Source organism: Notolabrus celidotus, chromosome 16 (genome assembly GCF_009762535.1).
Source record: "Notolabrus celidotus isolate fNotCel1 chromosome 16, fNotCel1.pri, whole genome shotgun sequence".
In the NCBI taxonomy this organism is placed as follows: Eukaryota; Metazoa; Chordata; class Actinopteri; order Labriformes; family Labridae; genus Notolabrus; species Notolabrus celidotus.
This window is the reverse complement of record NC_048287.1, coordinates 30,751,352-30,764,379: the sequence shown is the minus strand read 5'-3', so window position 1 is coordinate 30,764,379 and position 13,028 is coordinate 30,751,352. Positions and strand designations below refer to the sequence as shown.

The following is a 13,028-nucleotide window of genomic DNA, read 5'->3' as shown; positions in this document are numbered from 1 at the left end:
AACTGTCTGGCTCCGCCACTGGTAGTGACAGGTTGATATGGTGTGATAAAGATAACATAAGATATTACTTTATTGATCCCCCAGGGGGGGGTTCAGTTGTTACAGCAACCCAGACATAAGTACAATCAAGAAGAAGTTTCAAGGATTCAAAGGTTTCTATTGTCAATTTTCACTGTATATACGAGACATACAGGAAAAACCAGATGCTGTTTCTCTCTTCCAGCTTTTAAATATCTAAAATTTAAATATAAAATACAATAAAATATAATAAAATACAGTTTTATAAAAACAGCCTATGTACACAGTGCAGGTAGTGCAGTGACAGTTAAAAAATGGACAATGAAAATAGATAACAGTGCAAATGATATGAAGGTGCAGACAGTATTCGAGATAAGTAAATGATTAAGTAAACGGTTAATGTGCAAAAAGCAGTAAAAGCAGTCAATAAGTAAAATAAAATAAGTAAAAATAAATATATAATTTAGATATATACAATGTTACAATGGAATTTAGATTAGATAGAAGTAATTACAGCCAGTATTAAAAATGGTTACAGCAGCAAACAAAAAGGTGTACAGAACAAGAATTTCAACAAGAATATATATATTAAAAAAAGTCCATCAGAGACGACAGCTGGGCCATAATCCTCCTGTCAGCCACCACCTCCACAGGGTCCAGGACTGAGCCGGCCTTCTTCCCCAGTTAGTTCAGTCTTACTCTCCTGTATCCTGTCCGCCTACAGCAGGTGAAATCCTTCCAATGTGGTGTTCGTGTCCGGTGTTAGCTCTGTTAGCATGATGGTGGTCAGCGTGATGCAGTCTGTGGCCTCCGTTACTGTTTAACAATCTGATGGCGGTGGGCACAAAGGGTCTCGGTCTCGTCTTGGAATCGAAAGCATTTTTAACCAGTCTTGTCTCGGTCTCGGACTGGGAGGACTCAGTATTTGATATATATGGTCTTGGTCTTGTCTCGGTCTCAATCCCTAAATGTCTTGGTCTTGTCTTGGTCCCGGTGCACTCTGGTCTTGGACATGTCCTGGTCTAGGTTAATGTGGTCTTGACTACAACACTACTATGTTCTGTTATTAACAAAGACCCAACATCAAGACAGGCTAAGATCCAGTCCCCTCTTACAGACAGGACTAAGTCTGCATTGCACCTTGAAGTAAGTTACAGTGGCAAGGACAAACTTCCTTTAACAGGCAGAGACCTCGAGCAGGACCATACTCATGTTAGACAGCCATACTGGATAGAGGGAGATGAAGAGACAGAGATGATAGCAGTGAGACTGATAGTAGTTGTAGCAGCTTGAGTCTGGTACGTCCACAGCAGCAGGCCATTTAGGACATAGATCTAGAGGAATCTACGAGACAAGGGAGCTCAGGGACTCAGTAACTTTAATGTGACAGACAGAGGAGAGTCTGATCTCATCTTAATCCACCATGAGCAGAGCACTTTGCAGCATTTAGCAAGTTACAGTGGCAAGGACAAACTTCCTTTAACAGGCAGAAACCTCCAGCAGGACCAGACTCATGTTAGACACACATCTGCTGAGACTGAGATGGGGGGTTTGAAAGAAGGATAGAGGAGAATAAGAGAGAGAGAGCAATGATAAAACCATGGAAACTGAACTCAAGTCCCAAGTCTAGCTTTCACATCATTGAGTTTTGGACGCCAGAAAGATCTTTAACCTCCTGTGAGTTCATGGACTCACATCACATTATCCCATATATTCAAATTTACAGCCACACAGCTTGGTCTCCTCTATTTGACCCCAAAAAGCTCATTACATTAGATTTCCTCCTCACCAGGTGCATCTTCATGGCAGCTTGCCATTCACTTTATTTTTACTGTAGTGAATTAGATTAATAAGCTCTTTGTGCCAAGAAGTTGGACTGAAGGGTTGCAGTTTCAACCACTTATTGTAGTCATCTAATCACAGTCTGCAAGAAAAGAGGCCATCTTGTGTTTGAAACCACAGAAATGACAAGTGGTCAGAAGATGAGATGATTTGATATATCTAATTTTTTTATTACATGTTCTTAGATTGGATTGCAGTCAGTGAATGCATCGTTTCAAATGTTTACTCCTTTGTTCCCTGACTTGACATTAAAGCGAGCCGTTCACCAAACAAGACATTTGAGGCCGTCACTTCTGCACGTCCAAGTGTTTGAGATTCTGTAGGAAACAAGTAATTGAGTTATCCACTTAATGCAGAATTTAATAAAACAGTCGGTTCATGTTAAACCTTCAGAAGTAAACAAACAAGGGTGTCACTTTTCATATGCATCCTGTCTTCACAGCCCTCTGTTTGGAAAATAAAAACCACGCCGTGCTCTGAGTTGTACCTGAACCCTAACATGTCCTCTTCTCCCCCGATTTTGCAGATGAGGAGGAAGAGGAGATCTCGGAAACAGATACTCCGAAGGTGAAGAAGAAGAAGAAGGCCAAGAAGAGCAAAGAGAGCAAAGGCAGCAAGAGGCGGTCGCGCAGAGAGGTAAGGTGGTCACCTCAAAAACTGAAGGAAACCTCAACTCCATTCCAGATTGGTTCAGTATTTCAGACCTTAGAGGGCACGTTGTCTTGTTATCCTCTCATGTAGGAACAACAGCTGTTAGCTCTAATAAACAGGGGCGTAGTTGAGATCGCCCGTGTCGTGGTGTGTATCCTAAACCAGATCCAGCTCTGTTTACACACCTAACACCCGTCCAAACTAAACAAGTCTGCAGTTTATTTCCCTGCTAGACTTTTAACAGAATAAACCAAAGTGTTTGTTTGTTTTTACACTTCTCTTTGGAAGCTAATTTCGACCCTCGCCTTTAAAAACATGCATGGACTTGTTGGCTTACTGTCTCGACCCTTTGCTGGACGTCTTCCCTGTTCCTCTACTCCTCACGTTTCAGTTCTTGTTTCATCTGTCCTGTCACACATGAAAGAAGGAAGCTTTAAGAAGTAGATGAATGTGAGGGGTACAGGAGGGCGATCTTGTAAGATTTAAGAGATCTAAAACTCCTCTTGAAGTTTGAAAAGAACAAGCTCGCTACTCAGATTTTAAGATCCTAAGAGAACCACCTCCCCAGGTCCGTTTACACCATGCTTCATTTTATCCATCAATCTCTTTGTCCTGTCATCATCCCCTGATTTCTATCCGTCTTCTCTCACCGTTTCCAGGAGCTCGCCATCAGCTCCCCGGAGCCCATGGAGGTGGGCGGCACGGGGGAGACGGAGGAAGGAGCCGTCCCACGTTCCGACAGCGAGGGCAGCGACTACACTCCGGGACGCAAGAAGAAGAAGAGAGGCAGCAGCGGCAAAGAGAAGAAGAGGAGCAGCTCGGTAGCCGAGAGGGGGTCCTCCAAGAAGAAAGAGCCCGAGCCGGAGGAAGAGGACGAGGATGATGACGACGATGGCATGGTGAGGGGAAATGAAGCACGCAGCACGCATACATGAACACACAACAACGTCATCGCCCAACACCAACATGTCGTAGATCATGGTCTTCATGGAGGACTCGTTGTGAGCCTCTGATTACGCTTTGAGACCTGAAACAGTTACAAAAACTCAGACCCAGAGAATTCAAGAAGCCTCATTGATCTCAAGTTACAGGGGAGAGGACAAACCTCCTTTAACAGGCAGAAACCTCCAGCAGGACCAGACTCATGTTAGACACACGTCTGCTGAGACCGTGTTGGAGAGAGAGATAGAGGGAGATGAAGAGAGAGAGAGATGATAGTGGGGAGACGGATAGTCGTAGTTGTAGCAGCTGGAGTCTGGCACTTCCAAAGCAGCAGAGATCCAGAGGAACCTACGAGACAAGGGAGCTCAGGGACTCCAGAAAGGTCTAAGAAAAGAGAGAAGAGAGGGAGACCAGAAGAAAGAAAAAGAGGAGAAGAAATGGGGAAAGAATGACAGAAGGAAAGTATGGGATAAGAAAAGGAGACAAAGAAGGAAAGAAAGAAAGAAAGAAGAAAAGAATGAATGAATGACAGACCCAAAAAAGGAATCTACAGCAGAGATCCAGAGGAACCTACGAGACAAGGGAGCTCAGGGACTCCAGAAAGATCTATGGTTAGTAACTTTAATGGGACAGGAAGAGTTAAAGTAAGAGACAGGCAGAGAGAGGGAAAGACAGGATCCCAGTGTGTCAGTCTAAGCCTATAGCAGCATAACTAAGACCTGGTCCAAGCCTGATCCAGCTCTAACTATAAGCTTTATCAAAAAGGAAAGTTTGAAGCCTACTCTTAAAAGTAGAGAGGGTGTCTGCCTCCCGGACCCTGACTGGTACATGATTCCAAAGGAGAAGGACCTGATAACTGAAGGCTCTACCTCCCATACTACTTTTAGAGACTTAGGGTATGAGGGAGGTGAAGAGAGAGAGAGATATGATAGTGTTGAGACAGCAGTGGGCCTTCTAGGGCAGAGATCCAGAGGAACCTACCAGACAAGGGAGCTCAGGGTCTCCAGAAAGGTCTATGGTTAGTAACTTTAATGGGATTAGGGGTTTGAAAGATGGATAGAGGGAGATGAAGACGGAGAGATGATAGTGGTTAGACGTATAGTATCATCCGAGGTTAGCGCAGCTCGAAGCTAAAGGTCTCCTCTGCTAATAGATTGACTTTCTAGACCTCTTTACAGAAACTTGACAAGACTTCAGGTTAAAAAGCAAAAAAAAACAGCAGAACCTCAGTGATCCTTTTGGCGCTCCCTGCGGAACCCCAGAACTGATTAACGTCAGCTACTCGCCAAATATCAAACATTTGCATTTATCTTGAGCTTCTTTGTCTTGATATAAAAAGAGGAGTCCTTGTTTTGGGCTGTGAGTCACATACACACCTTTTAGAGAGGTTGATTTTGGCTCTTGGGTGTAAAAAGTGGAACTCTTAAGACTCTGAATCCTCTGCAGACGAGCACGATGCAGAGTCGCCGGGAGTCGTGTTTGTGGTTCAGATGTTTAAACTAGGGATGGGCATTTCAAGCCAAAATACACACACACACACACACACACACACACACACACACACACACACACCTGTCCCATTAACAGCCCGTTTGTGTGGTAGTCACGTTAACCAGCAGCAGGACGAGGTGCTGCTAGTTGCGGGCACTTTCAGCGTCTTTCTCGACCTTTATGTCGGTGTTTCTGTGACGCAGCGTGGAGCGTGTGTTCACATTTCTTCTTCTTCTTCTGTTATTTAATGCGGTTAGCAAACAGCTTTAAGACGCTCTATAGCCACCGTCTGGCGGGAATACCGTATTACAACCACGCACCAGTAGAAACAATGAAAAATTGTACTTTTAAAATGAGAAAATATTTGAAGTAACTCTTTGACTCCTCTGAAATATCCTCCTTCTTTGATTATAACTTTGTGAAAGCTCTGCCGTCTCTCCACGTCGAGCGCCTTCAGCCCATCCGTGTACAGCGTGTAAAGCGTGTACCTGCCGTCTGTCTCTCTCTGACGCTCAAACAAAGAGCTGCGTCTGCTGGACTCGCAGCCCGGGCGGCCAATAGGGGGCCTCGTGTGGTTAATGACACTTATACAAGGGGTGGAGTGGGGGTGTCTAAGCCTCTCTCTCTCTCTCTGTGTCTCTGTGTCTCTGTGTGTCTGTGTGTGTGTGTGTGTGTGTGTGTATGTGTGTGTGTTAGGGCTGGGTTTGTAAGGCATATATGCTGTTGCCATGGTAACCCCGCCTAGCGCCTCTCCGCACTGCGCTCTTGACCCTTTTTTTTCTTTTTTGGTTAGATAAACACGTTTTAATTCATCGGCAGAGCCGCCCTCAATCCTGCCTGCAGCTCGGGCTGTAAGACAACGGAACGAGGAAGCAGCTTTTTGAAGGAGGAGGAGGAGGAAGGTGCAGGCGCAGGCTGGCCCACTTTACCTCTAACTGGTCTTAGTGGTTTAGAATCACTGCTGCTCACCTGCTTCAGGGCCTTTTACCTTTCACTAAGTCGCTTTTACTCGCAACGTTTTTTTTTATGTGTAGCAATAAAACTTCATCTAAGAATGAAGATTCATTTATTTATTTTTTAAAGTTATATTTGTGGGCATTTCTGCCTTCAGTGGACAGGACAGCTGGGGAGAGACAGGAAATGTGGGGAGTAGAGAGAGGGGGAGGACATGCAGTAAATGGTGAAGGCCGGAATCAAACTCGTGACCTCTGCGACGAGGGCTACAGCCTCTGTACATGGGGGCACGCACTTACACCGCTATGCATGGTGTAAATTTAACACCCGCCAATGGCAGATTAGTTTGGCCTGTAAAACAAAAACACACACCCGCCAGTGACCGATGGAAAATGTTGTATTGCATGTGAGGTTTTGTTTGCATACTTTCGCCCATTTCTGCAGACTATCAGGCTGTTTTGACCCTCGCGGCGCGCCGTACTTGTGTTGTGATTGTGTTGTGTCGTCGGGAACAGCGTGACGTCAGCTACTGGAGTTCTATTCATTCCCTTTGCTTGAAGAAGCACGGCGGGAAGAGCGTTTCAAGGAAGATGTGGCAGGAATTTGATTTCACATTTTTGGAGGTCACTAGCCAATGGCAGATGAGGTCTAAAGTAATTTTTTTTACGCCCTGCCGCTATGCCAATGGCACCCCAATGAAGATTTATTTAAACACCATGTGACCTGATCTCAGGACCTCTGCAAAGTGAGCTTCATACAGGAGCTGCAAGGGTTAATAATCAGCTCTTTAATCCCAAACATGATACAAAAAATCATGATTCTGGGATTCAAGTGGCTTTAATATGAAAGTTTCTCAGTATAAATGTGAGTTCTGGACAAAAGAAGACGATAGATTGCTGTTAATTGCACATTTTTTAACAGATGCATGACAAAAGAGATGAATGTTACCGCAACCAAAATCAACACAAATGATCTTTAGTTGCAGAACTGAAACCACTTCAAAAAATGAATCTGCGTTTCTTTTGTCATGAACGTTTTGCGGTTGCAGCTGTCATGAAGGAAAAATGGGGCTACTTTACAGAATCTAAAATCTAAAACATATTCTGATTTGTTTAACACTTTTTTGTGAATTAAATAATTCCACATATGTTCTTTCATAGTTTTGATGCCTCTGATATCAATCCACAGTGTTTCAAATAATTACAGTAAATACAAACCCTTGAATGAGAGCAGAATGAAAGCAGCTTCTTCATCTTGAGCACATCCAGATTTTTTTGATTCTTTGTTTTGTAAGTTTTAAAATTAAGCACAACTTTAAGATTATTTTCAGGCTGCTGGAAATCAAAAAAATGTGAACCACTGAGTTCTTGCTGCAGATTCTCCAAACACTGTGGTGAACAGATTGTTGTGCAACACCCGATGAAAGACTCTCCGTCCCCGTTTATATTCTGTCGTTGTCCGCAGGCAGGACGGGAACAAAAGAGTTTTATTTCTGACGCTCAAAGCTTTTATAAAACTCTGCATGAACCCGAGCAGGTGAGTCGCCGTCGTGGTCCCACACGTCGGTCACTCCGTCTGCGAGTGATCAGCTGATTGTTTGTTGTTGTGAACGCTCCACATGTCGCCCTACATGTCATCTCTTTAGCGCGTATCGATTGAATGCAGAGCAGGTTTGCACACGTCTGAGCTTGTCTGTTAAATCTGGTTCCTCTCCTCCACGCTCCACGCACTGATCGATTGATCAGATTAGTATTGATAAGCGCTCGCTCACCCGGTAGAGGTGGTGGAGAGTAAAGGAGCAGTGCTGTGTTTTTAGGAGATCAGCGTTTCTGCACAACCTGCATGTCAGATTGGTGACCGAGTAAAGAGAGAGCGATCTTCTCCTTCAGTCTTCTTCCTCTTCCTGACATTAATGAACTGTTGTTCCCTGCAGGAGCCGAAGTCTTCGTCCCAGCTGCTCGACGACTGGGGCATGGAGGACATCGACCATGTCTTCACCGAGGAGGACTACCGCTCTCTGACCAACTACAAGGCCTTCAGCCAGTTCGTCAGGTAGACGCCACACACACTCTCACTCAAAGAGGCGTTAATGTGCTCTTCTCCTCGCCTCTCCCAGACGTTTGAGGAGCAAACTTTGAAATATGTGACATGTTTGGGTGCTTGATGAGTTCCCCTCTTCCCCCTTCAGGCCTCTCATCGCCGCAAAGAACCCCAAGATCGCCGTCTCAAAGATGATGATGGTCCTGGGAGCAAAGTGGCGAGAGTTCAGCACCAACAACCCTCTGAGAGGAGCGGCTGCCGCCAACGCCGCACTGGCCACCGCCAACGTCCCCGCAGCCGTAGACAACATGGTGGCCGAGGTCGCCCCGCCTGCTGCTGCTGCTGCCGCTCCCGCTCCTGCAGCTGCACCGCCAGCTCCTGAGCCTCAGGAGCCTCCTCCACCGCCGCTACGCAAGGCCAAGACGAAGGAGGGCAAAGGTACGGCTAGGATGCTTAGAGGAGTCAGAGTCAAAACAGTTTGTGGATCTCCCTTTATTAGGGGTGAGCCCGACTAAGGATTTGCTTAGTGGAATCTGATTCATCAGATTTTGCCCGTAGTGGATGAATAGTGGAATGTTTGTTGTTTCTCCTTATTGACCCAAAGTCTGCATGATGGTGACCGCATGACAATATTACACATAACCCTTTACAATTAAGAGACTCATAGCTTAAAGTAAAAGGGACAACAGAATATTATAAGTATAAAACTTAGATTTTTTAAATCTATGTTGCAAAAACAACGAGGCGATGAAGGAGAGAAAACTCAAATAAGGCCACCATCAGTTAAACATGGAACAAGGCTCCACTATAGAGTAAGGAATCAGGAGATATTTAAACAGTGTTCACACAGCAGAGAGCAGCACTGCAGAGGGTAGTTTGTCCAACTTAAGGCTAAACATTTGTATAATGTTCAAAATCAAACCTGAACCAGCTAAAGGGTTTTTAAATCTCTTAACAGAACCTTTTAAAACAGTCTTTCATCTCGTCTTTGTCCGCGTGAGTCTTTTCAAACTGTACGTGAGGAAAACCATCGTGTGTACGGGCAGAAGTGCGCTCCTGTCTTTGTTGACTGTAAATCCTGTCTTTGAGAATATCCTCTCTGATGGTGTGGAGGTGGATGGGATGCTGTGGATTGTTTTTGGGGCTTCAGACAGCTTTGGGGTATCCCTCCTGGTTCTTTTGGCCCCGTACAGTTTTTGTGTGGTCCGGTAATCCTTGATCTCACAGCCCTCTTCATGAAGCTGCTCCTCATCTTCATCACTAGTTTTTAGGATCAACTGAAGTTTTATTTCCTGACATTTTGAGCTGCCATGAACATAGAAAGATTTAAAGGCCAGCTGAGGTACGTCTGCTCCACAGGTCCACCTAAATGGGAGAGTCCAACTTTAATTACCAGGGGAGATTTAATTACCACTTTAAGGAGATTTAACACTTCAAGAGCTGTTCTCAGAATTACATTCAATAAGTCTATAATTATATAAGACACATATGAGACACTGTTTTTACGGGAAACAGGAAAATAATGTAAAATTAGACATTGAGCACCCCCATGGTTTGAATGGAATGATCCACGTTTCATATGCAAATATTCCACTATGGCTCGTTAGAACGAATCGTCCAATATTCGACTATTTGGGGTCACCCCTACTCCCTTTACTGTTCTTCACCTCTGTGCATGGCTCACCTCCCAACCCTCTGTTTCGTGTCCACAGGTCCGAACGCCCGCAAGAAGTCCAAACCTGCGGCCAAACCTCAAGAGAAGAAGAACAACGCCAAGACCAAGAAAGTAGCTCCTCTCAAAATCAAACTGGGAGGCTTCAACAGCAAACGGAAGCGCTCCTCGGTACGACCCCGTTCCCTGCTTCACTGCTCTTGTTTGCAAACTTAAAGACACTCCCGGGTTGGTGAAGCGCTTTCACTCATGAACGTGTCTTTGTGTTTCCCCCCCCCCCGCAGAGCGAGGAGGACGAGCCCGACGTGGACAGCGACTTCGACGACGGCAGCATGAACAGCGTCTCCGTCTCCGAGGGGTCGAACAGCCGAAGCAGCCGCAGCAAAAAGAAGGCGTCCAAGAGCAAACCCAAGAAGAAGAAAGGTGCGCCTTCAGGTGCTTCTCCTCTCTCGCCGATCCTTTCCCCCGGGTTCATTTCACCAGCTGTCACGTGACAGGGACTCGTTTGATGCTGCAGAGAGCTTCTCAAACACAGAGCTGAGGATTAGAATAAGCGCAGGCAGGGTTAAACACTGAAAGTCTTGAATGCACCACAGCATGAGGGGGGTGTATGCAAACACACACACACATTAGTCACTACGGCTGAGTCAGCAGAGTTTGGTAAATTTAGCAGGAAGACATCTCGGCTCGAGTCGTCTCCTGCTGCTGCGTCTTCTCTCTCTGTGCGCAGAGTCCTGGATCAGACCTGAAGAGGTTAACGAGTCTTCAGGGAGGAGATCCCTTCAGATAAACCTCTGATGTGAGAGGCTAGAGAGGTTACTGATAAGTGAGCCTGGAGAGTTTGCAGAAATACACCAACTCTTGGCTCCAGAGTCTCAAACGCATCGTTTTCTTGAAGTGTTTTAGCTCCACTTTGGTCTGCTTTAAGAGTCTGCGTTGATGTGTTTGAACTAGGCTGTGAGATCATCAGGTTTGCGCCTGTCCTTGAAGGGGATAATGACTCACAGAGCGAGTGGATGTCTTTTTTTTGTTTTCTCTTTGATCCAGAAGCTGAGGAGGGAGACGGCTATGAGACCGACCACCAGGACTACTGCGAGGTGTGCCAGCAGGGCGGCGAGATCATCCTGTGCGACACCTGCCCCCGAGCGTACCACATGGTCTGCCTGGACCCTGACATGGAGAAGGCACCAGAGGGGACGTGGAGCTGCCCGCACTGTGTAAGACTAATGCTCACCAACAGTAATCATTCAGAGGTAGAACTTGCTCCTAAAACCAGGCTGCAGGTCCCTGAACCCTAACATGACTTCACCTCTGGACAATGTGCAAACAGAAGAGAGGAGGAGGAGGAAATTTGGCTTCCAGATTAAATAATGCACTGAATAAGAGAAAAACTATGATTGCAGGCGACTTGCAAGATGTGCAAGAAAAGCTTTCAAACTTTGCATGCAGTGTTAAATATCCCACGCTGGTGTTAGTGGCTGTTCTGCTGCACAGAAATTGGATAATCAATCTAAAAAAAGGTCTGAAAAAGTCTTAAATCTGATGTTTAAAAGTGTGCAGTGACTCAGCCGAGAGGAGACACACATGCTCATTATCAAAGCTCTAAAACGTCCTCGTCATGATCCTTAGTCGCCGAGCATTCAGCCGGCTGTCGAGGCAGAAGGCCTACCCTGAGATTTCCTCCTACCGAGCTGACCACAGGTGTCGTCTGCGATGGAGCAAACCGCTCCGTCCTAAGAGCCACTTTGCAGATCTCAAACGCTCTCTCAGGCCTCTGAAGCAGCTCGTCAGACGCTGCTGTAGCTTCACTTTCCCCCCAAAACCACCCGTGTAAAACAAGTCTGAAGTACAGGTCCTGAAATGTGTGATTCTTCCTCCTCTGCAGGAGAAGGAGGGCATCCAGTGGGAGGCCCGCGAGGAGGGCTCGGAGGGCGAGGCCGAGGTCGAGGAGGACAACGTGGAGGCCGGGGAGATGGAGGAGGACGACCACCACATGGAGTTCTGCAGGGTGTGCAAAGACGGAGGAGAGCTGCTCTGCTGCGACTCGTGCCCCTCGTCTTATCACATCCACTGTCTGAATCCACCGCTGCCGGAGATCCCCAACGGAGAGTGGATCTGCCCTCGCTGCACGGTGAGTCCACGGGGGGGGGTTACATCCACCACCTCTGTGAGCACATCTCATGCACCAGACACGTTGTGATAAGAAGAAGAGCTGAAACTGGAGCGTCACTCCTTCAGGACGTTTTCATACAAACAGTTTCTGTTTCCAGCGTCTCAAATATAAAGATCTGCCTCTTGTTATCCATGAAGATAAATTATGTTTTATTCTTTAAAATTTGATATCCAGAATCTGATAAAGTTTTTTTAGACGACATAAAATGAAAGAGAAAAAGGAAGCGTCTGAATTCCCCCTCCCTCTCTCTCCTCCTCCTCCTCCTCAGTGTCCTTCCATGAAAGGGAAAGTCCAGAAGATCCTGACGTGGCGTTGGGGAGACCCCCCCGCTCCCACACCCGTCCTCCGCCCTCCAGACCTCCCCGCAGATCAGCCCGATCCCGCCCCACTGGCCGGACGTCCGGATAGGGAGTTCTTCGCCAAGTGGTCCAACATGTCGTACTGGCACTGCTCCTGGGTCACCGAGCTCCAGGTGGGCGTCGTCTACACACACTCTCTCTCTCACAGACACACACACGCTGAAGTCTCTGTATTAACCTTCCTCTCTCGCCCGTCTAGCTGGAGCTGCACTGTCAGGTGATGTTCAGGAACTATCAGAGGAAGAACGACATGGACGAGCCGCCGCCCATCGACTTCGGCGAGGGAGAGGAGGACAAGAGCGTGAAGAGGAAGAACAAGGACCCCATGTACGCTCAGCTGGACGAGAAATACCTCCGCTTCGGGATCAAGATGGAGTGGCTGATGATCCACCGCATCATCAACCACAGGTCAGCACACAAACACACAACACACACACACACTTTGAACTTCACAGAGCTGAAGTTTGATGATCAAGACCGGATCAGATCCAGTCCCATCTTCCAGACAGGACTCAGTCTGATCTCATCTTAATCCACCATGAGCAGAGCACTTTGCAGCATTTAGCAAGTTACAGTGGCAAGGACAAACTTCCTTTAACAGGCAGAAACCTCCAGCAGGACCAGACTCATGTTAGACACACATCTGCTGAGACTGAGTTGGAGAGAGGGATAGAGGGAGGTGAAGAGAGAGAGAGATGATAGTGGGGAGACGGATAGTAGTAGTTGTAGCAGCTGGAGTCTGGCACGTCCACAGCAGCAGAGATCCAGAGGAACCTACGGGACAAGGGAGCTCAGGGACTCCAGAAAGGTCTAAGAAAAGAGAGAAGAGAGGGAGACCAGAAGAAAGGAAAAGAGGAGAATAAATGATGAAAGAAGGGAAGGATGG

General features: G+C 46.6%; 1 protein-coding gene across 6 annotated transcripts in view; it reads left to right on the top strand.

Annotated features, from left to right (window-relative positions):
• LOC117827751 (chromodomain-helicase-DNA-binding protein 4-like) overlaps positions 1 to 13,028 on the top strand; it is a 35,681-nt gene that overhangs the window by 2,448 nt on the left and 20,205 nt on the right. For 2 of the 6 annotated variants that reach the window (XM_034704496.1, XM_034704495.1), the window contains 10 exons: positions 2,387 to 2,496; positions 3,171 to 3,410; positions 7,832 to 7,950; positions 8,087 to 8,376; positions 9,651 to 9,781; positions 9,895 to 10,033; positions 10,661 to 10,827; positions 11,496 to 11,741; positions 12,052 to 12,255; positions 12,342 to 12,550. In XM_034704496.1, the coding sequence (XP_034560387.1) occupies positions 2,387 to 2,496; positions 3,171 to 3,410; positions 7,832 to 7,950; positions 8,087 to 8,376; positions 9,651 to 9,781; positions 9,895 to 10,033; positions 10,661 to 10,827; positions 11,496 to 11,741; positions 12,052 to 12,255; positions 12,342 to 12,550 (1,855 nt within the window). Of the gene's footprint in view, positions 1 to 2,386; positions 2,497 to 3,170; positions 3,411 to 7,831; positions 7,951 to 8,086; positions 8,377 to 9,650; positions 9,782 to 9,894; positions 10,046 to 10,657; positions 10,828 to 11,495; positions 11,742 to 12,051; positions 12,256 to 12,341; positions 12,551 to 13,028 lie in introns of all 6 variants that reach the window. The other 4 variants (XM_034704492.1, XM_034704494.1, XM_034704490.1 and 1 more) reach the window with 3 other exon arrangements.